The sequence below is a fragment of the Leishmania infantum genome, chromosome 23 (assembly GCF_000002875.2).
Source record: "Leishmania infantum JPCM5 genome chromosome 23".
NCBI classification, from domain to species: Eukaryota; Euglenozoa; class Kinetoplastea; order Trypanosomatida; family Trypanosomatidae; genus Leishmania; species Leishmania infantum.
Window position 1 is genome coordinate 486903 of NC_009407.2, and position 25436 is coordinate 512338.

General features: G+C 58.4%; 10 protein-coding genes across 10 annotated transcripts; all 10 read right to left on the reverse strand.

Moving 5' to 3' along the window:
- Positions 1-4002: 4002 nt before the first annotated feature.
- On the reverse strand, positions 4003-4398 carry LINJ_23_1190 (hypothetical protein, unknown function; the record flags this gene model as incomplete). Its single annotated transcript, XM_001465755.1, has 1 exon — positions 4003-4398. The coding sequence occupies one exon, from the start codon at positions 4396-4398 to the stop codon at positions 4003-4005; it is 396 nt and encodes a 131-aa protein (XP_001465792.1).
- Positions 4399-7117: 2719 nt separating this feature from the next.
- HASPA1 (hydrophilic acylated surface protein a) lies at positions 7118-7360 on the reverse strand (the record flags this gene model as incomplete). Its single annotated transcript, XM_001465756.1, has 1 exon — positions 7118-7360. One exon carries the CDS (start codon positions 7358-7360, stop codon positions 7118-7120), a length of 243 nt encoding a protein of 80 aa, XP_001465793.1.
- A 1672-nt stretch (positions 7361-9032) lies between these two features.
- SHERP (small hydrophilic endoplasmic reticulum-associated protein (sherp)) lies at positions 9033-9206 on the reverse strand (the record flags this gene model as incomplete). The annotated part of the gene is made up of 1 exon (XM_003392466.1): positions 9033-9206. One exon carries the CDS (start codon positions 9204-9206, stop codon positions 9033-9035), a length of 174 nt encoding a protein of 57 aa, XP_003392514.1.
- A 1585-nt stretch (positions 9207-10791) lies between these two features.
- On the reverse strand, positions 10792-11535 carry HASPB (hydrophilic acylated surface protein b; the record flags this gene model as incomplete). Its single annotated transcript, XM_001465758.2, has 1 exon — positions 10792-11535. One exon carries the CDS (start codon positions 11533-11535, stop codon positions 10792-10794), a length of 744 nt encoding a protein of 247 aa, XP_001465795.2.
- A 1670-nt stretch (positions 11536-13205) lies between these two features.
- On the reverse strand, positions 13206-13379 carry SHERP (small hydrophilic endoplasmic reticulum-associated protein (sherp); the record flags this gene model as incomplete). Its single annotated transcript, XM_003392467.1, has 1 exon — positions 13206-13379. One exon carries the CDS (start codon positions 13377-13379, stop codon positions 13206-13208), a length of 174 nt encoding a protein of 57 aa, XP_003392515.1.
- A 1242-nt stretch (positions 13380-14621) lies between these two features.
- HASPA2 (hydrophilic acylated surface protein a) lies at positions 14622-15128 on the reverse strand (the record flags this gene model as incomplete). Its single annotated transcript, XM_001465760.1, has 1 exon — positions 14622-15128. One exon carries the CDS (start codon positions 15126-15128, stop codon positions 14622-14624), a length of 507 nt encoding a protein of 168 aa, XP_001465797.1.
- A 1418-nt stretch (positions 15129-16546) lies between these two features.
- On the reverse strand, positions 16547-18220 carry LINJ_23_1250 (conserved hypothetical protein; the record flags this gene model as incomplete). Its single annotated transcript, XM_001465761.1, has 1 exon — positions 16547-18220. One exon carries the CDS (start codon positions 18218-18220, stop codon positions 16547-16549), a length of 1674 nt encoding a protein of 557 aa, XP_001465798.1.
- A 1276-nt stretch (positions 18221-19496) lies between these two features.
- Positions 19497-21575, reverse strand: LINJ_23_1260 (hypothetical protein, unknown function; the record flags this gene model as incomplete). Its single annotated transcript, XM_001465762.1, has 1 exon — positions 19497-21575. The coding sequence occupies one exon, from the start codon at positions 21573-21575 to the stop codon at positions 19497-19499; it is 2079 nt and encodes a 692-aa protein (XP_001465799.1).
- A 659-nt stretch (positions 21576-22234) lies between these two features.
- LINJ_23_1270 (conserved hypothetical protein) lies at positions 22235-23584 on the reverse strand (the record flags this gene model as incomplete). Its single annotated transcript, XM_001465763.1, has 1 exon — positions 22235-23584. The coding sequence occupies one exon, from the start codon at positions 23582-23584 to the stop codon at positions 22235-22237; it is 1350 nt and encodes a 449-aa protein (XP_001465800.1).
- A 725-nt stretch (positions 23585-24309) lies between these two features.
- Positions 24310-25365, reverse strand: LINJ_23_1280 (conserved hypothetical protein; the record flags this gene model as incomplete). Its single annotated transcript, XM_001465764.1, has 1 exon — positions 24310-25365. The coding sequence occupies one exon, from the start codon at positions 25363-25365 to the stop codon at positions 24310-24312; it is 1056 nt and encodes a 351-aa protein (XP_001465801.1).
- Between the last annotated feature and the right edge of the window lie 71 nt (positions 25366-25436).

The following is a 25436-nucleotide window of genomic DNA, read 5'->3' on the forward strand; positions in this document are numbered from 1 at the left end:
AGAAAGGCGTCGCTTCCACGTGGCCGGTGCACCGTCTTTGGCGAAAATGGACTGAACAAGGGCAAGAGTGTCTGCGCCGTAACGAGCGGAGAAGTCGCTTTCAGGTAGACTAGCAGCGGCTAGCGCACCCACTCGGCGCAGGCAATAGGGGAGGCGAGAGAGCGAGAGAGCACGCGATCGATCGCAGAACCGGCCGGGAAGGAGGCGAAGCGCCACAGCAGATTCCGCGTCCACACAGAGAGCCACAGACAAGGCAAGGGGATGACGGAGAAAGGAAGGTTGGAGGAGGGGGAGGGGGAAAGGAGGGTGAGCGGAGGGGGCAGAATACGGCAACCAAAGAAACACAGAGAAAAAGGAATAGAGGGAGCTCCGACTCCTATGCTACGTGTGATCTTCTGTGTGTTGCGTCGGTGCGCAGCGGGGGCGGGGTGGCAGAGAGGACACCAACCCACGATAGGGCGCGAAGAGGGAGAGAAAGCAGGTATTGTATCCATGTAGGTGGCAGGCAGAAATAGCGAGGAGGCGGTGGTGGTGGAGAGTTGAGGAGCGCTCGAAGGCGGGTGCGATGGGGAAGCTGTGCATGCAACCAACTGTGCAAAGGGTAGGAGGGAGGTGGCACGCAGTACCTAGGCTGCAGCCGCAGCAGATGGCGCGAGGCGGGGAGGCCGCCACCTCAATCGCCATCTTTGAGCAAGAAAGGGATTTGTGCGGGAGGGAGATGTGCGGGAGGGAAAAGGGGAGGCGGTCCAGAGAGATAAATAGAGGGGCGTGCAGGTGCTATGCACCTACGCGCACACGCACACAGAGAGAGCCGGCCGTGTTTCGACATCCTCGACAACAGCACACCGTGTCTCTCGTGTCCGCCCCCTCCGCAGGAAGTTCTTGCTCTCCACCACCGCCTGCAGCTCTGCCTTGGCCGCCTCCCCTCTACCCCCATCACCCCTTTTTTTCACGCTCGTTTACGCAGCCAGGACGCTTCCTCCTATTATGAAGCATTGCCCGTAAGCTTCTCGACACACATTTTGTTGTTTCGATTTCTGATTTTGTTGTTCTCCGTATGCTAAGGCTCAAAGGTGGCTTATTTCTCTTGTCTTGCATGTCGTTCACTTCCGCTAGACATCATGTTCCGTCTGCTCCCTCCTCTGACCTGAGTCTTCCGGTTTTCTTTTTTTTTGCCCGCGAACACCTCCGGAAGTGCATACAAGCATGTCATTCTTCAGACCTCTCATGGCAAAGGCACGCGTCGACCAATCATGCGCGCAGAAAGCTAGTGTATGTCAACTGAGTGGTTGAAAAAAGTGTGTAAGCGCAGACGTGGTGAGCTTTTTCTTTTCCTCCACGTGTCCGTCCAGTGTCGTACATCATGAGCTCCAATCCACTCGGCCCGCCCTGCCACAGGCCCATCCCGCGTGGTGCGAAGTAGCGGTACACACGCGCTACGGCAGTGCGCCGGCTCAGTCATCTGCGAGCACGGCCGCTGCCTCATACCCCGCCCACCCGCCTCCCAGGTCGCCTCACAGTCGCTCCCATCGTGCCGGTTGCCACCCCTGGTGCATCCCTCGCGATGGCGCAGGCTCCCCAGCAGCAGGCAGTGCGACGGCCCGGCGTGGGATAGCTCGAGTCACGCTGACACGCTGTCCATCACATGGGTGGCACGGACGCGTGCGCTGTCGCAGCCCGCTCTGACGCACCGCCGTCCAGGACCCGACCGCCGATATCCGTGGCGATGAAGCGCTCTGACCCCCCCCCAGCTCGTAGGTGCTTGCCCCTGCCACCACCAGAGGTGGTTCGGCATTGGCAGGGGTTAGGTGGGGGCTGCGTGGCTTCCCCACACAGAGTGTGGGCACTGGACCCTGCGACACCACGCTGAGGTGGCCTCCGCCATCAGGGAAGACATGGGGAGTATGACGAACACAAAGACGATTGCAGAGAGGAAGGCTCTTGCGCGCGTGGGAGAAAGGCGGACGTGTCCGCACTTCCGCTGGGAAGCCAGGGGCCGGGGTCAGGCGAGAGACGTCCCACTCAAAGAAAGAGGGGAGGAGGTTTCGGGTGTGTAAAGGCGAGAAGGACGCGAGTTCGGAAAAGAAAACAAAGACGTGGATGAATTCCCTGAAAACAGAAATCAAAGTAGCGACGGCGACGCTAAGGGAGAACCAATCACAAGAGCGACCCCGATAAAGAGCCGCACGAAAAATAACAGTAATAAAAAAGGGAAACGAGTCGTAAAAGCACGCACACCCAACAACGGAGAGAAGGGCGCCTCACATTGGTGTCGGGTGAGAGTGGAGGCTACACGTCCACAGAGGGTCCAACGCAGAGAAAGAGGCACACAAGGACACATGGAGAACATCACCCTCTAAGCGAACAACAATACAATAATAATAATGAAAGAAAAAAAAATTAACAGTAATAAATTTCCCTCCCATACACCCGTACACAAAGAATAAATAAACAAAAGGGGGAACGCAAGAGAAGAGCTACATGAAACGTACAAAAACGCAGGCCGCCCACCACCATCGCCACCGCCCACCAGCATCCCTACCATCCTTCGACGGAAGCCAGCGCAGGTATCGCGCCACAGTGCGTTGGAGAGAAAAGCCCGGAATCCCTGAACAAGCCACAAGCGTAAAGACACGTATGTACATATATATGTGTACGCATACACACATATGCGCACAACCATTCTCTATCGACTCGCTAATGCGCGTGATGTAGCGCTACTCCGGATATCATGGGCAGGTGTCACATATAAAGCGCGTTGCAGAGAGGAAGAGAGAAGATACAGCAAGTGGATGAGTGGATGGGAGGATGTGGTGTGGGGGCGGGTGGATCGCAAACGCACAGCAGTAAGCACACATGCACGACGTCCGCGGAAGCTTGCCGCTGTTCATGTCCGTCTGCAGGGGTATGCATGCCTGTGGGGCTTGGGGGAGGCTCTAAGGGGCGAAAAGTAGAGAGAAGGAAACAATCAATGGCCTGCGCGTGAGAGTGTTTTCCATGTTGTTGAGGGGGTGACGGAGGGTCACCACCTCCACACAGACGTGTGGCGTGTATGCACAGATCCGAAGAGATGCTACCAACGAATGCAGGGGTGGGGAGGGGGAGTATGCGTGTATGTATATATACATCTTTGGTGAAAGACATGAAACGAGGAGGTTTGGGAGGCTGTAGAAGAGGTCGGGGGTGTGTGGAAGGTAGGTGTCGTTGTTTGGGTGTATATGTGCGTGCGTGCTTTCCCCCTAACACTGTTCTTCTTTTCTTCTTTTTCCTCGCAATGTACATGTGCGCGCGTGCCATGCGCTCTAGTGTGAGACTGTGCGTGTCTGTGAGTGGGTGTATGTATGTATGGAGGATAGCCAAGGCATTCGCGGATAGTGGTCAAGACGAGGCCAGGAACCTACCGCCCACTCTCTTACCCTCTACCCCCACCACCGCCTCCAGCGCACGCACAGAGAGAGAGACAAAACACGCCTCCGTCACGCACAGAGCGAAGTAAACACAACGAAAGAAACAAAAAAAGGAGAGGAAGAGATACAGGAAGAGACGTTCGTCTGTGCGTGCCGAGAAAAAAAGCGAGAAAGGTACAAGGCATGGGAAGAGAGGCTGCTGAGTAGGGGGGAAGGGACGGTGGTAATTTGAGGTGTGGGGGAGAGAAGAAAAAAAAAACGAGAAAGAAAGAAATATATAGGCAGCACTGGGCTACGACGATTCAAAACAACAGAAAACAAGCAGAGACATGATGTGGAGGACGACAATGTGAGCTATGTACGTTGTGTGTGCGTGTGCGTGTATTTGCACGGATGGGCAGTGGGATCGTATGGAGGGGGAAGGGGCGTGTTTCAAGCGGTGCGAGGCGGGGCCCAAAGCAAAAACAGATGCGAGTACGAGAGAGGGGCGTGTACCGACACATACACACATGCGCAGGATCGTTGCACCTCCAGTGTGCAAGTGCAGATCAGAATGAATAGCGATCAATGCACAAGAGAACTAGGTGTTTAGCGCTCAGCCGCTGCAGCTGATGTGGTTTTCGGCGTCGTTGGTGATATGCTGGCCCTCCTCCTCGACCTTCTGCCCCCATTCCTCCCGCTTTTCGTCCGCCTGTCTTTCCATATCATCCGACTCGTTCTTGGGGTCCACCTCAAACTTTTCCTGCTTCTCCTCCATGTCCTCCACCTCGGCGCACTTTGCCGCGTCGTCCGCTGCCTCGACGTCCTTTGCCGCGTCGTCCGCTGCCTCGACGTCCTTTGCCGCGTCGTCCTTATCGCACTGCTGGTGCTTCGACGTCGCCTCTACGTTGGCGTCGTTGAAAGACTTCTCGCCCTCCTCCTGGTAGTTCTTCTCACCCTCGTGCACATCGTCCTTGGGGGCCGCATCAGGCTTAGCGCAGAAAGAGCCCATGATTATGATAATGCGTGCCGGCTGCTGATTGTTTGTGTGTATCACGGACGGTTATTCGCTTGAAGTGAGCGGAGGTGCGAGACGGCGAACTTTGTTTGCTGAGTAGTTACGAGGGAGGGTGAAAAGAAGAAGAGTGTGGTCTCACGTTTGTGCTGTCTGCTTTTTCGTGGGTGAGTGGGTCGGTCGGCTTTGACGAGAAAGGAGGGGACCAGTTGATGTGCGCTCAGCGGTGCAGCAACCAAAAAAAAAAAAGCAAAGGGATGGCCAGCAGGAAGAGAGGCAGTGAGAGGCAGGCGTGCAAGACGAACGGAAGCGGCGGCAGTGCGCACTAGCAGCGAGCGAGCGATCCACAGACAAAGAGAGAAACACGCAAGTGCAGGCGGCGGGCGATAAGGGGAGGGCGACAGACGCCACCGCACTCGCGCAACAAGGTAGATGAGCCGAACTCAGAGGCATAGCTACCCAAGTAGTTTTTCATGCTCCCTTCCCCGTCCTAGCAACTCCCACTACAACATCTTCATCAATGATCTCTGGGGCCTCGCTGTGGTGAAGTAATCCGTGCACACTCGCTCGCCAGTGGAGCACATGAGCATGTGCGCGATCGCGCTCCCGCTGCCATGCGACTGTGTCCGTTTTTCTTTCGGCGGAAAAAAAAAGAAAACAGCTGCGCCCTCCGTCCGACAGCGAAGGAAAGGGAGGATGCCGAGAGTACTAGAGGATGCCCTTGCGTCGTTTATAAAGCTTCGTTGATGCTGTTGTTTCAACTTCATACGATTGCCGGCAAACCTGATTGAGAGATTCTTTTTGTTTGAAAAATAAACATTTTCGAATCAAGGGATTTCATTGCCACGGAAGTTGGAATGCAAGCCTCTGCAGCACAGCACACATACACACAGACACAGAGAGAGAGGCTGATCTTTTACAAGATAGCCGGCCTGCTTTTTTTTAACCTCGTCTCTTCCTCATCGATGGCGTGGTACGAGGTCAGCCTCTACGCAGGCATGCAGACCCCGTAAACCCCAAAAAAAAAGCGCAAGGTTGAGAGGGGGCGAGCACAAACGGGAGCGCAGCAGCGCTCCGCTTCTCTCTCTCCATCTTTCCATGAAGCCGTGCAGGTGCCTTCCATTCTGTAACTGTTTTCATATATGTGTGCGTGGCGGTGTATTGGTGGGAGGTGCACAGCACACAACAACGGAAAGGGTGTTAAAAAAGGAGGGGGTAGAGGAGAGAGGGAAAAGGGAAAACAAAACCAAAAAGAGAACCCCCTTTTCACCCTTTTTTTTTCGTCTGCTGTGTGTATCTGTAGACGAGCACCACAGTTGTAGGTATGATATACGGTATGTGCGCCCACCATATGTATTGTATGTACATATGCTGCGGTGGTTTCGTGTTCGCGTGCGTGTAAGCGCGTGTGCGAGATGTAAAACATATATGCTGTTGGAAAACCACGACTGAAGAAAGAAAAGAGTGGAGACGCGTACAAACATAATAAAAAAAGATACATGGGAGCGCATACAAAATCAAAAATATAAGCCACGGAAAGGACGAAGAGAAAGGTGCGAGAGCCCATCACGCTACACGGACAAATATACCAAAAACGGGAAGCTGAAGAAGATGCACGAAAGAAAAAAAGCGGGAGGGGAGATATCCAGGCATCGCCTCCTCGTCCGCTCCAGTTCGCTCGTCAGCGTGTGAGAGAACGGTTGCTGCTGTAGGACCATAGTAACTGTATGTGTATGTGTGTCTGTAACTATAGTGCCCACATCAACACACTTGGAAAGAACGAAAGAAAAACGTTGCTGCTCCTTCAAAAAACTCCCCTTTCGAGCATCTTCAGCCTACCGGCATGCCTCTATCCCTCTGAGTTACTCCGCTATCGTGAAAACCGGCCACCTCCCTTTTCGGTGTCATTTTCTCATTTTTCAAAACGAGGTTCGCAGCGGCGTTGAGAACGTAGGGATGAGCAGCGGCTTCTCAGCCGCACCGCCCTTTTCCTTCATTGCTTGTTCGCCTTGACCCTTTCACGTAGCTCACGTCAGCGCGCGTCTTCTTCGCCGACACCATCGAAACAACTGCACACATTTCCGCACCTGCCGCCCGAGCGCCACCACAAAGAGAAAAATGGAGAGCACCGTAGAGAGAAGAAAACACAGCTCGCCTCGAGAGCATCGAGATAACGGGGCCAATGACCAGCGAACACGATGCACATCACCAATGGAACCCCGGTACGCGGGAGCGGGGCATCACAAGGCTCTCACGAGACACCCGGAAACAGAGGTGGAGGGGTGGGCAGGGAGGAGGATATGCGCGTGTGCAGAGGCAATCGAAAAGAAACAAGAAACAAAGACCGTCCACGCAGGGGCAGCGAGCGTGAAGCTAGAGCCGGCGATCACAGCACACACAGAGGCAGGGCCTGGCCTGGCCACAGTTGCGTAGCAGCAGCCCAGCTGCCAAACTCTCGGCGATGACCCCGCACGCACCGACGACATCCGCGGCGCGCCCAGGCCAGCCCGTACCGCACACTCGGAGGCGGAGAGAGGAGGGCGAGCCGAGAACGCTGGCAGTGGTCAGCAGGTGCAGCCACAGCGACCCCGTGCAGGCATCAGCCACTGTGCGGGGAAGAGAGATAAAGCGGGAGACACACACGCGGTTCACATGCGAGGATGCACGAACGGCGGGGTGCAGAGCACGGCTCGCACACAAGCCCGGACGCAGTGCACTAGTTGCCGGCAACCTGCTCCTTCGGCTGATCATCGTTACCATCCTCATTGTCGTTAGCTCCATCCCCCACGTTGTGTCCATCTTCGTTCTTCTCCTGCGCATCCCCGAAGTTCTCCTGCACAGGACCGGCGCTCTCCTGGACATGGATGCCGTCCTTCTCATCGCTTCGAGTGGTCGTATCGATGTTATCAGCACGCTTCTGGGGCTCCTTTGCGGAGTCCTTCGTGCAGGAGCTTCCCATGGTGTATAAGCGGGGGAGATAAGTGTTTAGAGGGGGAGGGGGTAGTGAAGGAATGGGTAGAGCGCGACTATGGGGATAAGCGAGTCGAGTCAAGCGTGCGCGGGCGCTGGGGGTGGGGGTGGCGGGGTGCACACGAAAAGGGTGTCGGATAGTTTAAGAGGGCTGTAGAGGGGCGTGTAGGTGAGCCTGTAACGGGGAAAGCCTGCGATGGCGCACGTCAGCGAAGGTTGTGCGGCAGGGAGGGGGGACAAAGAGCAGCAGCAGATAGCAGTGGAGGCCACAGAGGGAAGCACGCGGTACGATCGAAGGTTTATAAGCAGAAGCGCAGTGGCCCGGCGACGAAGCCAGCGCCGCTCCTAGCATCGACGGCGCGGGCCTACCCACGAGCACACGCACAGGAGGCTCAGCCCGGCAAGCAACCGGAGAGAAGACGTTGCACTGCATGTGGGGGCAGTGGAGCGCGTTCGGGCGCGCACCTCTTTCTCTCAGCGTCTAGACGTGCCAGCCGCTAAGTCGCACCACGCCGCGCACACGTCCGCGTGTGTGCGTGTGTGCGTGTGCGCGCTCCTGCGTCGGCGCACTACTTTTTCCGCTTTTCCTTTTCTACGGCGCAGTACAGCACTCCCGCCACGGCAGACTCGTGTGCGGAGACGAGGGCAGCCGTGGGGGACCGACAGACACGGGAAGAGAGAGGCGCACAGACAGACACACGCCGCACCTCATCTCAGCATGCCGCGGCCGCTGCGCGTCACCACCGTCACAGAGAACGGCGAAGGGACTGTGGGGCAGCGGAGGGACTGAAGCACAAACAACGGGCATCAAGAAAAATGAACACAGAAAGCAATACAGCGATCTCTAGCACGAGAGAGAGAGCGCGCGAAAAGGGAGAAAACAGCAAAATACAAAAAAGGCACAACGGCGACCAGCGCATGGCGAATTCTCACCAGGCTGGTCGGCGGCACGGCGTGTGTGGTCTGTATGCCCGCATACACTCCACCACACAAAATGCACAGAGGCAAGCACAAAAGATGGAGACATGCCCTCCAGGCGTGCCCCCTCCATACAGAGCAGATGGAGTTCCTCCAATACTGCGCTACGGATAGACGAGACGCCACCGTGCCCATGGTGCAAGTCCTGGGAAGGAAGGGAAGTACCCCTCGACATATAGCGGATAATCATAAACAACAAGAGACATACACAAACTCATAAAGAGAGGAAGATAGAAAGAGAAAAGCACGCCATGCAGTGACAGCGGTGGAAGCCGTGTGCGTGGGCCATGTCAGCGTGCACATACAGACACGCAGACGAGAGTGGCGTGTACGGGAAAAAGACGTATGTAGACGGTGGTGCAAGCAGGAAAGCGGTGCTGGCGGGGTCCACCAAGGACGACTCCCCCCGAGTCCAAATCCAAGGCACTCAGAGAGTGCAACAAGGGACACAGGCGGGAGAGGTGCAGCATCGACACACGCACACACACAGTGGAAGTAGAGAGGGGTTACACCGCAGAGGACGCCGTGAGAAGGGGAAGCACACCACAAAGAGGAGTTGTCCGTGTGCGTGTGTGTGTGTGTGTGTGTGTCTGCCAGTATGCGACGGCGTCCCGCAGACCGCACCGCCGCTGCATCAGAAGTTACAAAAATACAGGACAAAAAAGGCGTATAGGCAGGACGCGTTACGAGCCGCCGCTTATCTTGTCCTTGATGCTCTCAACCGTGCTGCCCACTGCATCACGGGCCTCTGCAGCCTTATTGCTCACACCGTCCTTCAGCTCCTGGATCTTGTTGTGCGCATTGTCGCTCGTCTCCGCCGCGGCGTTGTTCATCTGGTCCTTTGTCTCCTGGTTCATCTTGGTCTGCGCGGATTGATCTTGAGTGCGTGTCGTGTGCGTGTGTGTGTGTGTGAAGAGCAGAGCGTCCAGAGGAAGTGAGAGCTCCAAAAGAGATGTCAGTGAGAGACCGCGTATGTCGAGGAGACGTCTGCGTCATATACGTATGCATACATGTATATGTACATCACCGCAAGCACCCACACGTGGGAAAGGAGCAAAGCAGAATGGAGGTGAGCGGCAGAGATTCGCAGGCAAGGGCCACACCAACAGAAGAAAGGACGCAGAAGCAGCGCCCAGGCACATCCCCCGGAACAGAATCTAGGACGCGCCACGTGCAAAAAGACACGGCTGCCAGCCAATGCGTAGAGCAAGTCTGCTACCAGCACAGCTACCGCGCATCCCTCAGCAGCTCTGCACGCGGGAGCAAGGGAGCGCGTTCGGGCGCGCACCTCTTTCTCTCAGCGTCTAGACGTGCCAGCCGCTAAGTCGCACCACGCCGCGCACACGTCCGCGTGTGTGCGTGTGTGCGTGTGCGCGCTCCTGCGTCGGCGCACTACTTTTTCCGCTTTTCCTTTTCTACGGCGCAGTACAGCACTCCCGCCACGGCAGACTCGTGTGCGGAGACGAGGGCAGCCGTGGGGGACCGACAGACACGGGAAGAGAGAGGCGCACAGACAGACACACGCCGCACCTCATCTCAGCATGCCGCGGCCGCCGCTCGCTGCCTTCAAAATAGCAAAACGGAAGGGAGCGACAAACATGCGCAAAGGACAAGGAAAGAAGGGGGAGAGCCCAAGAAGAGACTCACTTGAAAGACAGGAAACACAGAGCGAGATCATAAGCAAGGAGAGAGGCGCAGTGACGGAGGAAAGAGAGCGTCCTTCAAATGGGGAAGGGCGGGCGTGCATCGTGTCGAAGCCGGATATATCGCCCACACGGCAACAAAAACACAAACACGCGGAGAGACAACCCGAGCAGCCCTTTTCTTCGTACTACACGCATGCGTGTAGTACAAGTACAGCCGAACAAACACCATGCAGAGCAGTGAGCAGAAAGCGAGGGAAAAGATGCGAGGGGAGAGAGACGCACTAGAGGGGGCGGCAGTGGCAGCGCAATAAGCTAGTAGGAGAAGTGCTCGCTCCGGCACACATGAAGGTAGAGGTGGAGGGGTGGGCAGGGAGGAGGATATGCGCGTGTGCAGAGGCAATCGAAAAGAAACAAGAAACAAAGACCGTCCACGCAGGGGCAGCGAGCGTGAAGCTAGAGCCGGCGATCACAGCACACACAGAGGCAGGGCCTGGCCTGGCCACAGTTGCGTAGCAGCAGCCCAGCTGCCAAACTCTCGGCGATGACCCCGCACGCACCGACGACATCCGCGGCGCGCCCAGGCCAGCCCGTACCGCACACTCGGAGGCGGAGAGAGGAGGGCGAGCCGAGAACGCTGGCAGTGGTCAGCAGGTGCAGCCACAGCGACCCCGTGCAGGCATCAGCCACTGTGCGGGGAAGAGAGATAAAGCGGGAGACACGCACGCGGTTCACATGCGAGGATGCACGAACGGCGGGGTGCAGAGCACGGCTCGCACACAAGCCCGGACGCAGTGCACTAGTTGCCGGCAACCTGCTCCTTCGGCTGATCATCGTTACCATCCTCATTGCCGTTAGCTCCATCCCCCACGTTGTGTCCATCTTCGTTCTTCTCCTGCGCATTCCCATCGTTTTGCTGCAGATTCTCATCCTCCTTAGGGCCACCGCCGTCATTTTTCTGTGTACGGCCGTCCTCCTTAGGGCCATCGCCGTCATTTTTCTGTGTATGGCCGTCCTCCTTAGGGCCATCGCCGTCATTTTTCTGTGTACGGCCGTCCTCCTTAGGGCCATCGCCGTCATTTTTCTGTGTACGGCCGTCCTCCTTAGGGCCATCGCCGTCATTTTTCTGTGTACGGCCGTCCTCCTTAGGGCCATCGCCGTCATTTTTCTGTGTACGGCCGTCCTCCTTAGGGGCATCGCCGTCATTTTTCTGTGTATGGCCGTCCTCCTTAGGGCCATCGCCGTTATTTTTCTGTGTACGGCCGTCCTCCTTAGGGCCATCGCCGTCATTTTTCTGTGTATGGCCGTCCTCCTTAGGGCCACCGTCGTCGTTTTTCTGTGTACGGCCGTCCTCCTTAGGGCCATCGCCGTCATTTTTCTGTGTATGGCCATCCTCCTTCGGGGCAGAGTCGTTCATCGCACCGCCGGCGTGCTTCGGGGGCACACCGGCGGCGCCTCTGTGATTGGCCTCAGTGGTTTTATGGATGTTATCAGCACGCTTCTGGGGCTCCTTTGCGGAGTCCTTCGTGCAGTAGGCTCCCATGGTTTACAAGCAGGGGAGATAAGTGTTTAGAGGGGGAGGGGGTAGTGAAAGAATGGGTAGAGCGCGACTATGGGGATAAGCGAGTCGAGTCAAGCGTGCGCGGGCGCTGGGGGTGGGGGTGGCGGGGTGCACACGAAAAGGGTGTCGGATAGTTTAAGAGGGCTGTAGAGGGGCGTGTAGGTGAGCCTGTAACGGGGAAAGCCTGCGATGGCGCACGTCAGCGAAGGTTGTGCGGCAGGGAGGGGGGACAAAGAGCAGCAGCAGATAGCAGTGGAGGCCACAGAGGGAAGCACGCGGTACGATCGAAGGTTTATAAGCAGAAGCGCAGTGGCCCGGCGACGAAGCCAGCGCCGCTCCTAGCATCGACGGCGCGGGCCTACCCACGAGCACACGCACAGGAGGCTCAGCCCGGCAAGCAACCGGAGAGAAGACGTTGCACTGCATGTGGGGGCAGTGGAGCGCGTTCGGGCGCGCACCTCTTTCTCTCAGCGTCTAGACGTGCCAGCCGCTAAGTCGCACCACGCCGCGCACACGTCCGCGTGTGTGCGTGTGTGCGTGTGCGCGCTCCTGCGTCGGCGCACTACTTTTTCCGCTTTTCCTTTTCTACGGCGCAGTACAGCACTCCCGCCACGGCAGACTCGTGTGCGGAGACGAGGGCAGCCGTGGGGGACCGACAGACACGGGAAGAGAGAGGCGCACAGACAGACACACGCCGCACCTCATCTCAGCATGCCGCGGCCGCTGCGCGTCACCACCGTCACAGAGAACGGCGAAGGGACTGTGGGGCAGCGGAGGGACTGAAGCACAAACAACGGGCATCAAGAAAAATGAACACAGAAAGCAATACAGCGATCTCTAGCACGAGAGAGAGAGCGCGCGAAAAGGGAGAAAACAGCAAAATACAAAAAAGGCACAACGGCGACCAGCGCATGGCGAATTCTCACCAGGCTGGTCGGCGGCACGGCGTGTGTGGTCTGTATGCCCGCATACACTCCACCACACAAAATGCACAGAGGCAAGCACAAAAGATGGAGACATGCCCTCCAGGCGTGCCCCCTCCATACAGAGCAGATGGAGTTCCTCCAATACTGCGCTACGGATAGACGAGACGCCACCGTGCCCATGGTGCAAGTCCTGGGAAGGAAGGGAAGTACCCCTCGACATATAGCGGATAATCATAAACAACAAGAGACATACACAAACTCATAAAGAGAGGAAGATAGAAAGAGAAAAGCACGCCATGCAGTGACAGCGGTGGAAGCCGTGTGCGTGGGCCATGTCAGCGTGCACATACAGACACACAGACGAGAGTGGCGTGTACGGGAAAAAGACGTATGTAGACGGTGGTGCAAGCAGGAAAGCGGTGCTGGCGGGGTCCACCAAGGACGACTCCCCCCGAGTCCAAATCCAAGGCACTCAGAGAGTGCAACAAGGGACACAGGCGGGAGAGGTGCAGCATCGACACACGCACACACACAGTGGAAGTAGAGAGGGGTTACACCGCAGAGGACGCCGTGAGAAGGGGAAGCACACCACAAAGAGGAGTTGTCCGTGTGCGTGTGTGTGTGTGTGTGTGTCTGCCAGCATGCGACGGCGTCCCGCAGACCGCACCGCCGCTGCATCAGAAGTTACAAAAATACAGGACAAAAAAGGCGTATAGGCAGGACGCGTTACGAGCCGCCGCTTATCTTGTCCTTGATGCTCTCAACCGTGCTGCCCACTGCATCACGGGCCTCTGCAGCCTTATTGCTCACACCGTCCTTCAGCTCCTGGATCTTGTTGTGCGCATTGTCGCTCGTCTCCGCCGCGGCGTTGTTCATCTGGTCCTTTGTCTCCTGGTTCATCTTGGTCTGCGCGGATTGATCTTGAGTGCGTGTCGTGTGCGTGTGTGTGTGTGTGAAGAGCAGAGCGTCCAGAGGAAGTGAGAGCTCCAAAAGAGATGTCAGTGAGAGACCGCGTATGTCGAGGAGACGTCTGCGTCATATACGTATGCATACATGTATATGTACATCACCGCAAGCACCCACACGTGGGAAAGGAGCAAAGCAGAATGGAGGTGAGCGGCAGAGATTCGCAGGCAAGGGCCACACCAACAGAAGAAAGGACGCAGAAGCAGCGCCCAGGCACATCCCCCGGAACAGAATCTAGGACGCGCCACGTGCAAAAAGACACGGCTGCCAGCCAATGCGTAGAGCAAGTCTGCTACCAGCACAGCTACCGCGCATCCCTCAGCAGCTCTGCACGCGGGAGCAAGGGAGCGCGTTCGGGCGCGCACCTCTTTCTCTCAGCGTCTAGACGTGCCAGCCGCTAAGTCGCACCACGCCGCGCACACGTCCGCGTGTGTGCGTGTGTGCGTGTGCGCGCTCCTGCGTCGGCGCACTACTTTTTCCGCTTTTCCTTTTCTACGGCGCAGTACAGCACTCCCGCCACGGCAGACTCGTGTGCGGAGACGAGGGCAGCCGTGGGGGACCGACAGACACGGGAAGAGAGAGGCGCACAGACAGACACACGCCGCACCTCATCTCAGCATGCCGCGGCCGCCGCTCGCTGCCTTCAAAATAGCAAAACGGAAGGGAGCGACAAACATGCGCAAAGGACAAGGAAAGAAGGGGGAGAGCCCAAGAAGAGACTCACTTGAAAGACAGGAAACACAGAGCGAGATCATAAGCAAGGAGAGAGGCGCAGTGACGGAGGAAAGAGAGCGTCCTTCAAATGGGGAAGGGCGGGCGTGCATCGTGTCGAAGCCGGATATATCGCCCACACGGCAACAAAAACACAAACACGCGGAGAGACAACCCGAGCAGCCCTTTTCTTCGTACTACACGCATGCGTGTAGTACAAGTACAGCCGAACAAACACCATGCAGAGCAGTGAGCAGAAAGCGAGGGAAAAGATGCGAGGGGAGAGAGACGCACTAGAGGGGGCGGCAGTGGCAGCGCAATAAGCTAGTAGGAGAAGTGCTCGCTCCGGCACACATGAAGGTAGAGGTGGAGGGGTGGGCAGGGAGGAGGATATGCGCGTGTGCAGAGGCAATCGAAAAGAAACAAGAAACAAAGACCGTCCACGCAGGGGCAGCGAGCGTGAAGCTAGAGCCGGCGATCACAGCACACACAGAGGCAGGGCCTGGCCTGGCCACAGTTGCGTAGCAGCAGCCCAGCTGCCAAACTCTCGGCGATGACCCCGCACGCACCGACGACATCCGCGGCGCGCCCAGGCCAGCCCGTACCGCACACTCGGAGGCGGAGAGAGGAGGGCGAGCCGAGAACGCTGGCAGTGGTCAGCAGGTGCAGCCACAGCGACCCCGTGCAGGCATCAGCCACTGTGCGGGGAAGAGAGATAAAGCGGGAGACACACACGCGGTTCACATGCGAGGATGCACGAACGGCGGGGTGCAGAGCACGGCTCGCACACAAGCCCGGACGCAGTGCACTAGTTGCCGGCAACCTGCTCCTTCGGCTGATCATCGTTACCATCCTCATTGCCGTTAGCTCCATCCCCCACGTTGTGTCCATCTTCGTTCTTCTCCTGCGCATCCCCGAAGTTCTCCTGCACAGGACCGGCGCTCTCCTGGACATGGATGCCGTCCTTCTCATCGCTTCGAGTGGTTTTATGGATGTTATCAGCACGCTTCTGGGGCTCCTTTGCGGAGTCCTTCGTGCAGTAGGCTCCCATGGTTTACAAGCAGGGGAGATAAGTGTTTAGAGGGGGAGGGGGTAGTGAAGGAATGGGTAGAGCGCGACTATGGGGATAAGCGAGTCGAGTCAAGCGTGCGCGGGCGCTGGGGGTGGGGGTGGCGGGGTGCACACGAAAAGGGTGTCGGATAGTTTAAGAGGGCTGTAGAGGGGCGTGTAGGTGAGCCTGTAACGGGGAAAGCCTGCGATGGCGCACGTCAGCGAAGGTTGTGCGGCAGGGAGGGGGGCAGGAAGGTTAAGAGAGGATATAGGTTATAGCGCGCGTTGAAGGATGCGGAATCTTTGAAAAGAATTGTGGGTAGGAGATTTCAGATGCGAGCTGGTTTGAGTCTGTGAGAGGAACGGTACGGCGAGCACGCAGCCAAGTAGAGGCGTAGAATGAGCGGGGTGCGTTAACTCAGAGAACATGTGCGCACAAGCGCGCATAGAGAAAGGTGGTGGTAAGAGAAAGAGAAGAATTACGAAAAGGAGAGCTAGCGGGCAGCTAGAGAGAGCCGAAAGCACCGCAGATGTTAAAATGAGGCTTCGCACAGTGAGCATCTCCCAACGAGAGAAGTCGACGTGCACACACACACACACATATACATATGTATGCAGATATATATCGAAGTTCAACCCTTTCGCAATAGGAAAGGCGCAAGAGAAGAGTCGTCATATCAGCAGCTCGTATACGTAAAGGCCAAGGATACAAAGGATAGTGTACATGATGCCAAGCACCAAACGGCGCAGATTGCATATATGGAAAGACAGAGTGGGCACAGAAGGAAAGGGATGAGCGCGCGGGTCATGTCTCCTGCTCGTGCATTTTTCTCGTCGCGCTGGGGCCTTGTGTTTATATTATGTTCGGGTGCCCCTTATCAAGGAGGATATAGGCGGCTCTGAGCAGGCGTGCGTGTGCTACGTGGCCAGCGTAAGGGTGCGTGTGCGTGCGTGTGTCTGTCTCTGTGTGCGCGATCACGGAGATGAAACACGGTCTTCAAGGGAGTAGTGCAGACACACAGAGGGCGAGATAAAGAGGGGGGGGCGCGACACGTTGAGGCGGGTGGGGAAGCCCATCAGAAATGAGAAAAGCCGAAAAAAAACGCGAAAGAGCGGAGCACGTGACACCGCGTGAGGGGGGAGATACGCCATCTCGCGCAACGCATGCGCCTCACACATGCGCACTGTCTCATCCTCTGAGTTAGGTGGAGGATCAGAAGATGACGCCGAAATGGAAGGATGCGCTGTGCCGGTGACCCACCCGGACTTAGAGACACCCATGCGTGTTGATGAGGACGTAAGAAGGCTGCTCTTTTGCACCGACGCGCCCTGCGTCGCTATCAAATGGGTGCGTATGCACCCCTGCTCGACTCCCAACGCCGTAGCAACGCTTCCGCCGTCTCCGCCGCTGTTGATCTGTCGGCTTGGCTTGAGGTGGTGACGCACGCCGTTGTTATCAATCCGCTCCGCTTGATTGGCACCGGTGCTGGCGAGGCGCTTTCTGGTGAACTGAATGGTCTGCGTCGATAGCCGCTGCTAAACGGCTCGGATGGGGCCGCAGGAACGAAGCGTCTTCCAGGTTGGGCTGCTGGGGCTGTCTGTGGCGAGGAAAGAGGTGGTGCACCTCCCGGACCCTGTGCAGGAAGACAACGCTGCACGAAGCAGCCGTCATTGGCTTTCCAGCCACCGTCCGCGGATGCCTCATATCGCGTCTGCAATGCGGGCGTGAAGGGCCGCCCTGGCGGCGCCGCGTATGGGTTGGTGTCGGTTTGGGCTGCTACGATTCGGTCATGACGTCGCTGCAGCGCGTGACGCCACATCTGAGTCACGCCCCCTTCTTCGCTTGGCGTAACGCGGGGCACAGTAGGAGACGCGGTCGTGTGGCCTTGCGGGCCCGAGACGTTCAACTCTCTGTGAGTGTCATGCACTGGATCATGCATCCCTCGTCGCTGCTGAGAAGCAGAAAAAGTGCGACCGCTTCCCCTCGCGCGTGTGGAGGTGCCACCGCCGCCTTCGCGGCGCAGTTGTAGATCGGCCGCGTAATGCAACAAAGGAATGTCCGTGGCAGAGATGGGCTGCCAGTCGGGGCGAGACGTACCTCGCAGCCGCTTCGGGGAATGATGCAGGGAAGCCGCGTACCCCGCTGCTGTGGCATCGCCGCTGCAGTCATCTGCACCGTCAAGGCTTCCTACGGAATCCTCCAGCACAAGCGGCACACCTCCGTAGGACGTGGTGCGCACGGCCGGCAGCAGCGAGGCTGGAGCAGTGCACGACGCTTCGGCGATCGAGAGCGGCGGATAAGGGTGTCCACGCAGCAGTGGAGGGGCTGTAGCAAGCTCCGAGGTCATCGGGTACGGTGCCACCGCAGCACCACCACCGCAACCGTGGGAGAGCCGTTTTCTGGTGGCTGCCTTTAGTACTCGCTCGCCGGCAAACTGCTCAGCGGGCTTGAATCGTGAGAGCTGCTGCACGCGCTTCTTGTGAACCGTGGTGTACCATGTGCCGAGCTCCTTGGCGGTGCGCAGGCTTGGGGACACGGAAATGAGATGCAAGAGAAGCCTCTCATTTTCCTGCGCGATTTGCCGCTGCCGCATCTGGCGATGCCGCAAGCGGTGCGCCGTCTGTTTCTCGATGTTGTCGAAGAGGCAGACCTGCGCAGAGGTCGGGAAGAGGTTCATGTTGCGTCCTTTGCGCGCCATGTCGTCACTGGCGAGGAGAATCTGATGCAGTATCTTCACATTCTGAGCATAGATGTGAGCCTCATCGTGCCGCACTTGCTGGGCATAGCGATCGGCGTAGAGCTGTCTGTAGTGGTCCGTGGTGGGGTCACCTGGTTGCTGAAAATCTACTTCAGGCACATCCTGAATCGTGTGGGAGGGACTTAGACGTATCTCGGCCAGCCGCTGCATGTGCCACAAGTGTGCCAGCCCCGCCTCTTGCTCCGAGGTGGCGTAGTAGTGCTGCCGTAAGTTCTGACGCTCCTTGGCCGACGTGTGGGCCGCAGGACGCGGCATCTTTCACTGTCGAAGACTGCGAATCGTGTCGATGAGGGTGGCGGGATCTCTCTTCAATGGGTAAGTAGAGTAAAATGAAGTGATTATGCGGGAAGCTGCATGTCTGTCGGCTGCGCCAGTCTTCGTGTTCCGCTCTTGCTGTTTGGTGCGCGCCCAGGCCGAGCACGTCGTAGCTTCGACTCAGAGTGGTAATGATCTACACATGCACGCCGCCCCAGTGTCGCTCAGAGCCACAGCCGCTACGACAGCTTGGCGGCGGCGCTCAAAGAAGGCGAGGAAGGCGGGGACGAGCGTCCACGCGTGAGTGAGGGAGCAAGTTTGCGTAGCTGGGCGCCAGCGAGAGAGAGAAAAGAGGTCTGCGAGAACGTGCGCGCGTGCGAGTGGAGAGACCTTCACGGAGCCTTGCGAGTGAAGAGGGGGGGGTAATGAAGCTCGTAGTCGTCGCGAATAAACACCGGCGTGCGTGTGTGTGTGTTGGGGTGTGTGGCGGGTGGCGGTGAGGGTAGCAGAGAGAAGACACGCCCGTCATGCGTAAACACAAATCGAGGGTGTATTGGGAAAAACAAAACGCAAGGAGTGAAAAGACGGCCTAACGCTGCGCCGTCACGCCGGATATCGCTTGCTGGGTGCATCAGACAGCGTGCATCACGCAGAGGAGCACTTGCCCAGATGCAGAGGCTAGCGAGCGCCTTGGCAGCGCCCAGAACCCCTCACACCAGTCCGTCCCAGCGACAGAGGTGTGGGGAAGCGGAGAGTAGAGATGATGGAGATGCGATGTGGCGAGCGGTGCTGTTTCTGTTTTCTTGGTTTTGTCATCGCTGACCGATGCCTTAGGCCCATGCCTGCGAGTGTGTGCTCGTGCGATACTGACGGTGCGCTGCAATCGCAGGCATGCAGGCATTGGTCCTTCTTCGTCGTGCAGATCGGATCGCCTTTGAGGCTACAGAGCGCCAGAGGCAGGGAGATGACAAGCTGAGTAAGGTGTTACCCAAGCGCCGCTCATCCATCAGGGAGGCACACACACATACACCAAGCACAAAGACTCAGGGACACGGGTCAGCATACAGGTGTCCACGCGTGCATGTAACAAGCGAAGCACACGCGCAACCAGAATAAAGAAATGGCCGGAAGCAGAGCAGGAAAGAGAGAACAAAACGAAGGTTGGCACGACTGAGCGGTGCGGCAGCGTGCGTGAGCATATCATGCGCGGCAAGAGTAATGTGCACCGCGCAAATTCATCGCTGATCAAAGCCGAGTTGCTTACGATGTTCCGAAATCAGCTGCAGGCGCACATCGACTGCAGAGACGCCAGCACATTGGCCCTTAGCGCTGTCAATGTCACAGTCGTGTCAAGCCTGTCGTGCGTTGGTGTCGGAAGGGGAGAAGTACTGGCTGCCGCGACTGATTCAGGTGATGAAGTCGACTCTCTTGACGCCACTTCCAGTAGCGTCCGCTGCAGCCACGCCTCGTGCAAGGCGTCCACCTCGAAGCACAGCACCCACGTCGGCTGCAGTGACACTGAGGGCGAAGTTTCGGCCGGTGCGTCTCCAGTGCACGTGCCCGTGCTCCAGCTCACAGCATCCAGATCGTGTGGGGCTGCAGTGTAGCACACCATTACCACCGCTGTCGCAGAGTCCTCCGCCTCGGAGACTCCAGGCAACAGAGCGTGCGAAAATGGTGCGTAAGCGCTCAGTGGCGGAGGTTGGCTAGAGGGTGACACCACAGCAGTATTCTTCGTGGTGCCGCCGCTCTTTTGCCGGCCGTCTTGAGAGTATGAGGCCGCATCCTCCAGCAGAACCCGGAAGACATCTTGCGCTGCCCGCGCTTGCGCTTGGAGCCTGTGCCAGTGGCCGTCGGTCGTCAGTGCGATGGGATCATGGGCTGCAGTGTTCGGAGCAGCCGCTCGCTTGTCCGCCTCTGCGGCATTGCTTCGCGCTTGCGGTATCCCAAGCGCAGGCTTGCGCGCACGTCGACACCATGCCGCCCTGATCTTGTCCATGGGCGACTGCAAAGTTGTCGATTGAAAGGCAGCGGGCGCCGTCACAGGTTTTCCGTCCTTCTCGACTGCCGGGCTCATGCTGATGTGCAAGGACGAGGAGATGGGCAAGTACTCCCACAGCGTGCACGCTGGTGGCCGTGCTGCGACAGGCGTGTCGCTATTTTCTTCTTCTTGGGTGAGGTACGTGGTGGGTGAGACATTGGCGAGAGCATCAGTGTTGGTCGTAGCACCAGCCGCATCCGTTTGGTGTGCATTCAGTCGACTGCACAGAGCAGCTGTGTGCACTGGCACGAGTGGATTGCTCGGCATGCCGGCGGACTGCCAGCTCTGAGAGAGGTCTGCCTGACACGCCTTTAGCTGCGCCTGGAAGGATGACTTCTTTGACGGTGCAGCCTTGGGTGCTGAAGTCGCAGCTGCTGGCGCGGTGGCTGCTACTAGCTTCGAGGCGGGTGGTCGTGGAGGCGCTGCCTGGATGTCCGGCGATTTGGGTTCTGCCTCCCTTGCACTCTGCTCGTACGCATCCCCGCGCTGCCGTGGATTGTCCACATAGCGGCTGGTGTCATCCTTGCTGGACGCCTCTTTACCCAGGCCACTGAAAAACAGATTCTGACCGACATCGTGCGCTTCCTGGCCGCGCACTCCGTCCTCAGTCCCGCTGGCGTTTTGAACTGAGATGGTTACGGCATAGCCGGTGGACAGGACGCGCAGGAGCGAAGGCGCACTGAATCTCGCCGGTGTGCCTTGCTCCGATGGTGCTGTGAGTGCCGATATCGCGCCTGACTTTAGGCACTGCCGCAAGTGCTCCGCCAGCATCTCCCGAAGTTGCTCCTCCACCTGGAAGCTTCGCTGGCGCAGTGTGCGCCCTAGACGCATCTTCCATTGTCGAACCTCCGCAGCGGATGTCACCTCCTCGTCCCCTAACGCCGCACTGCCGACAGCTGTGGAAGGCGATCTTGAGTACCGGTGACACCGCCGCCGCCACCATCCCTTCAGCCCGCCAGGGTGTGATGACCGCGCATTTGAAAACCCCGAGGCGACTCTCGATGCGAAGCGCGCCGTTGCCGCTGGCGAGGCTGCTGGCCCCGGTAGATGTCGGGAGGGTGCGGAAGGCGTGTATGAAGCAACGGCCACAGCAGCCGGAGAGCTTGGGCTCGGAGCCGGCGCTGTTTTCTCTGGTGCACCGTTACGCTCCAGGGAGGTGGTGGTTGAGAGCGGGTTACGGTTAGTGGGGACATTGGTGGAGCCCGGCGGGAGCGGACCAGGCTCTTCCTCTTCCATGATGTCATGCGCGCCGTGCTGCGCGTGCAGCAGCTGGACATAGAGACGCCGCACGGCGTGATGGGCGTCTGCGTTCATTCGATACCCTCGGAAAGACACGGGTGGCGCTTCTCTGAAGAAGGCACGGGAAAGCAAACGGCGGTGGTGGTCTTGACCGTGGCGTTGTACATACTTCCCTTCCCTCATGCACTTCTCTGTGTGCGTGTGTGTGTGTGTGTGTGTGTGTCGGTGTCCGCACCTAGAAGAGAAGTGGAGACATTGTGTCGAGCAGTTTTGGCAGGGAGGGAAAACAAGCACGACGAGAACGCATGCAAGCATGCGTAAGATGCCGTCTTCATCGGCTGCGCGTCAGCAATCCGAAAGCAAGAGGAAGTGGGGACGCAAAGACACACACACACAGACACACACGTGCCTAGCGCGGTTCATGCACACGCGAAACAAGCGCACAGCTCACTCCGGAGCGCAAAAGGCAGCCGCTTTTCGCCACACTTCATACTTTTGTGCGGCGTTGTGTGCTGTCGCTGTTGGTTCCTCTTTGGCCTTCTCGTACACGTGCATGTGCGTGTGCAAGCGGGTACTAGCTGTGATGTGAAGTGAGCGCAGAAGTGCGCATGGTTGGCCGCTTGCTGTTAGCCGATGAGGATGTTCCTGCTGCTTTGGTAGCGGTGATGGGCACCGCTTCGCAAACCCTCGAACAGGTCGACCCGTGTCGGCGGAACAGTTGGACGCGCCGCCTCTCACTGGTACTGACACACCTGCTCTACGCCGCCGCTTGGAGAGACGACAGAATGCACGGGTCGATCGTGCGTGTCGGCAGGAATGCGCGACGGCATGGAGCTATCGGAGACACCGATGGCCGGTGCACAAGTACCCGTCGTAGAAGAACGCAGGACCTGATCGTCGAAGGCAAGGGCCATGACATCCCACTGCGGAACAGGCACGCCGGAGGCGGCGAGAGTGGACGCGCCCACTGCGGCTTCCACACTCTCTGCCGTATTCCCCTCTTCCTGACCTCCGACACGGGATGGGACGGAGTCAGCGGGGAGCCTACGGCGATGCACACTGCCGTGGTAGTCGAGAAAGCGGTCGTAGAAGCCACCGCCCTTGCCGAGGCGGGAACCGGTCCGCACGTCGAATAGCACGCCAGGCGCGAGTACGAGCATAGACACGTCGTCAAGGCTGCCTAAGGCGTGCGTGGCTCCCTCGTGAACGGCGGGGCTCAGACGGGTTCTCGGGTCCTCACTGGCATCGCGGTACTCGAGAAGGCCCGATGGCCGATACCCAGCCGCGTGGGGCTCTGGGAACAAACGTGCATATGCATCGCAGAGAACCATGTGGCGATGACGGCCATGGCAGCTGGCGAGCATGGCGTGGTCGTCCTCGTCATCGCCCTTAACTCCTTCCAAAGTGGACGGCGAATGCAGGGGGGCTGGCATGCCGATAGTGGACGTACGTGAAGGCCCGAGTAGCCAGGGCTCCAAGAGAGAGGCGTTAAACTCACGGATGTTGTACGCACCTTGTGGGGCGAAGACTGTGTTCAGCTCACGTTCACTCAGCACCTCGACAAAGACCATCGCACTCTTGAGAGTGTGCGGCGCGGGATGTTGTGGCGGCAAGGGATCCGACATAACTGTTGATGACGCTGGTTGTGGTGTCAGCTCCACAGCAGGCACAGCCGCAGCCCTGGCCGTCAACAAGGCCGTCATCGTCTCTGGGAGCACGACAGGGGTCAAGATGTGAATGTTCTGTTCATGCGCGATTGACCATAGACGCTGCATGAGCGGCACAGGATCCACTTCGAAGTACAGCGGCAGATACGCCAGCACGAGCAGCGGCGGTGGAGAAAGTGGAGCGGGCAGAGGTGCACCCCGGCTCTCTGCCGCCCCCAACGAAGACGACGACGCTCCGCGAGCGGCAGAGGTCGCACCAGGCCGGTAGCGCGCGATAATGTATTCGTAGACATGATCGCAAATCTGTTGCGACGCAGCAGTCACCTGCGCTGGCTCCGACTTGGCCCACCTCCGCAAGCGGAGCAGTTGCTCCTTACGGAGTACCTTCTTGATGTGCGCAGTGGGGATGGGCTGCATCACGGAATCATGAGGCACGTGAGAGAGAAGAATGATGAGGGGGAGGAAGGGCGGAGCCGGCGCGCACGGCGCCAGGAGACAGCGAAGGAGAAAAGAACCTAAACGAAGAAGCGAAGGGAAGACGGTATAAAAAGGAGGCGTGTGAAGAAGCGCCCGTGAGAGCGCTCTTATCACCACCACCACCACCCTCCCCTCGTTGACCAGCGAACAGGACGGCGCACCGTTCTCTCCGCCTTGCTCAGTGCGCCACAATAAGAAAGCAATGAGGCGAGCAGGGCTCACGCACGCACGCGTGCAGCGAGAGCGAGAGGGAAGAAAAAAGAGGGGGCGGACGAGGTGATGTATTAGAGCAAGCCAAGGAGAGCCATAAAGCGAGAGGGAGAAGAAGTGCGCCGCGCATGGTAGAGAAGGAGGGGGAGGGAGTGAAATGGAAAGCGGGAAAGAGGAGCGAAAGGCAGCAATGGTCAGCGCTGCTGGCCAAGTGCTCCATCTAAACACGCACACACGCGTGTGAGAAGAGGGGGGACCTCCCTGGACGTGCGATCGCGCAAAGCGCGTGCCTTCGGATGGAGTGTCGTCGCTGTCTTTTTTTTTTTGGGGGGGGGGTCTTCTTGCTCATCTGCCTGTGTGTCAGCACTCGACCTGTTGCGAAGTGAGCAGAAAAAGCGACGCGCACAGGGAAGCCGCACAAGATATATGCGCCGCACAGACGGTCCTCAGATGCGTCACAAGCCGGCCGCCGACGAGGACTCGGCGGCTGCGGTGTACTGGGCAAACAGGGGACGTAGTGCATCCGTCTCTGCTTGCATGACAGTCGGTGTCCGAGGCGGACGTCGCCGCTGCTCCGCCTCGTCCGCCTCCGGCTCCCCGGCCAGCTTCCCTTGGGGGTCGAAGGGGATGACATGCACGTGCAGATGGTCTACCGTCTGCCCCGCCAGCGAGCCTTGCTGCACAGCAATGCTGTAGTTCCCGGCAGGCGGTACAGCGGGGGTGGCGGAGGAAGCAGCACCGCCTTCACTGTAGCGCTGACGACGCAGATGCTCGAGGACCTGAATAGTGCACCACATCACGCGGCCCCAGTCGTCTACCTCCTCCTCTGTGAGTCCGTGTATCGTGCTAACGCAGCGAATGGGCACCACCATGAGATGGTTCGGCGCGATGGGCTTCAGGTTCACGAGCACGCAGAAGTGCTGGGAACAATATGGGATGCTCACGGCAGCCGAAATGGGGAAGGGGTAGAAAGTGAAGCGATACCCGTCTTCGATTTCGGGAGTAATGGTGGAAGAGGTGGTGTTTGCGACTGAGGCGGCCGCGTAGGCATGCATCTGACGGAGGTTCTCAGCAGCATGCGCCTGTGCATCCGGCTTGGATGCCAACGGGTCCCGCTGCAACTTCTCTGCTGCCGTGGCGGCAGCGAGTGCTGTGTCTTCAGCGGTCAACAGCTCCGCCGACGCCTCCTCTGGCGACTGCGCAGGCTGCTGTTGCAGAGCCGTGACAAGGGCCGTGAAGGGATCAGGCACCGCTCCGCCTTCGCCCGCTTCCGCGGCCGTGGTCGATGGTGCAGGAGCGAGGTGGTAACGCTGCAGCTGGTGGTAGATCATGTTGTTCGGGGTGAAGTCGCCGGGTACCCGCTCCACAATGTGCAAGTACGCGTGGTTGTTGTTGGTTGTGGGCTCATCAGCGCTGGCGTGCGTGTCTGCCGTCGTTGAGCGGAGCTCCGCTGTATCCCCAGGGGAGGAGAAGTTAAAGCTTGCGCCTGGATGGGTGAGGCGGCGGCTCATCCGCAGCAGAGCGGACCAGTCGGCAGGCAGTAGCGAGGTAAGGCGGAAGACAGGCGCGGATGCAAAAGGGG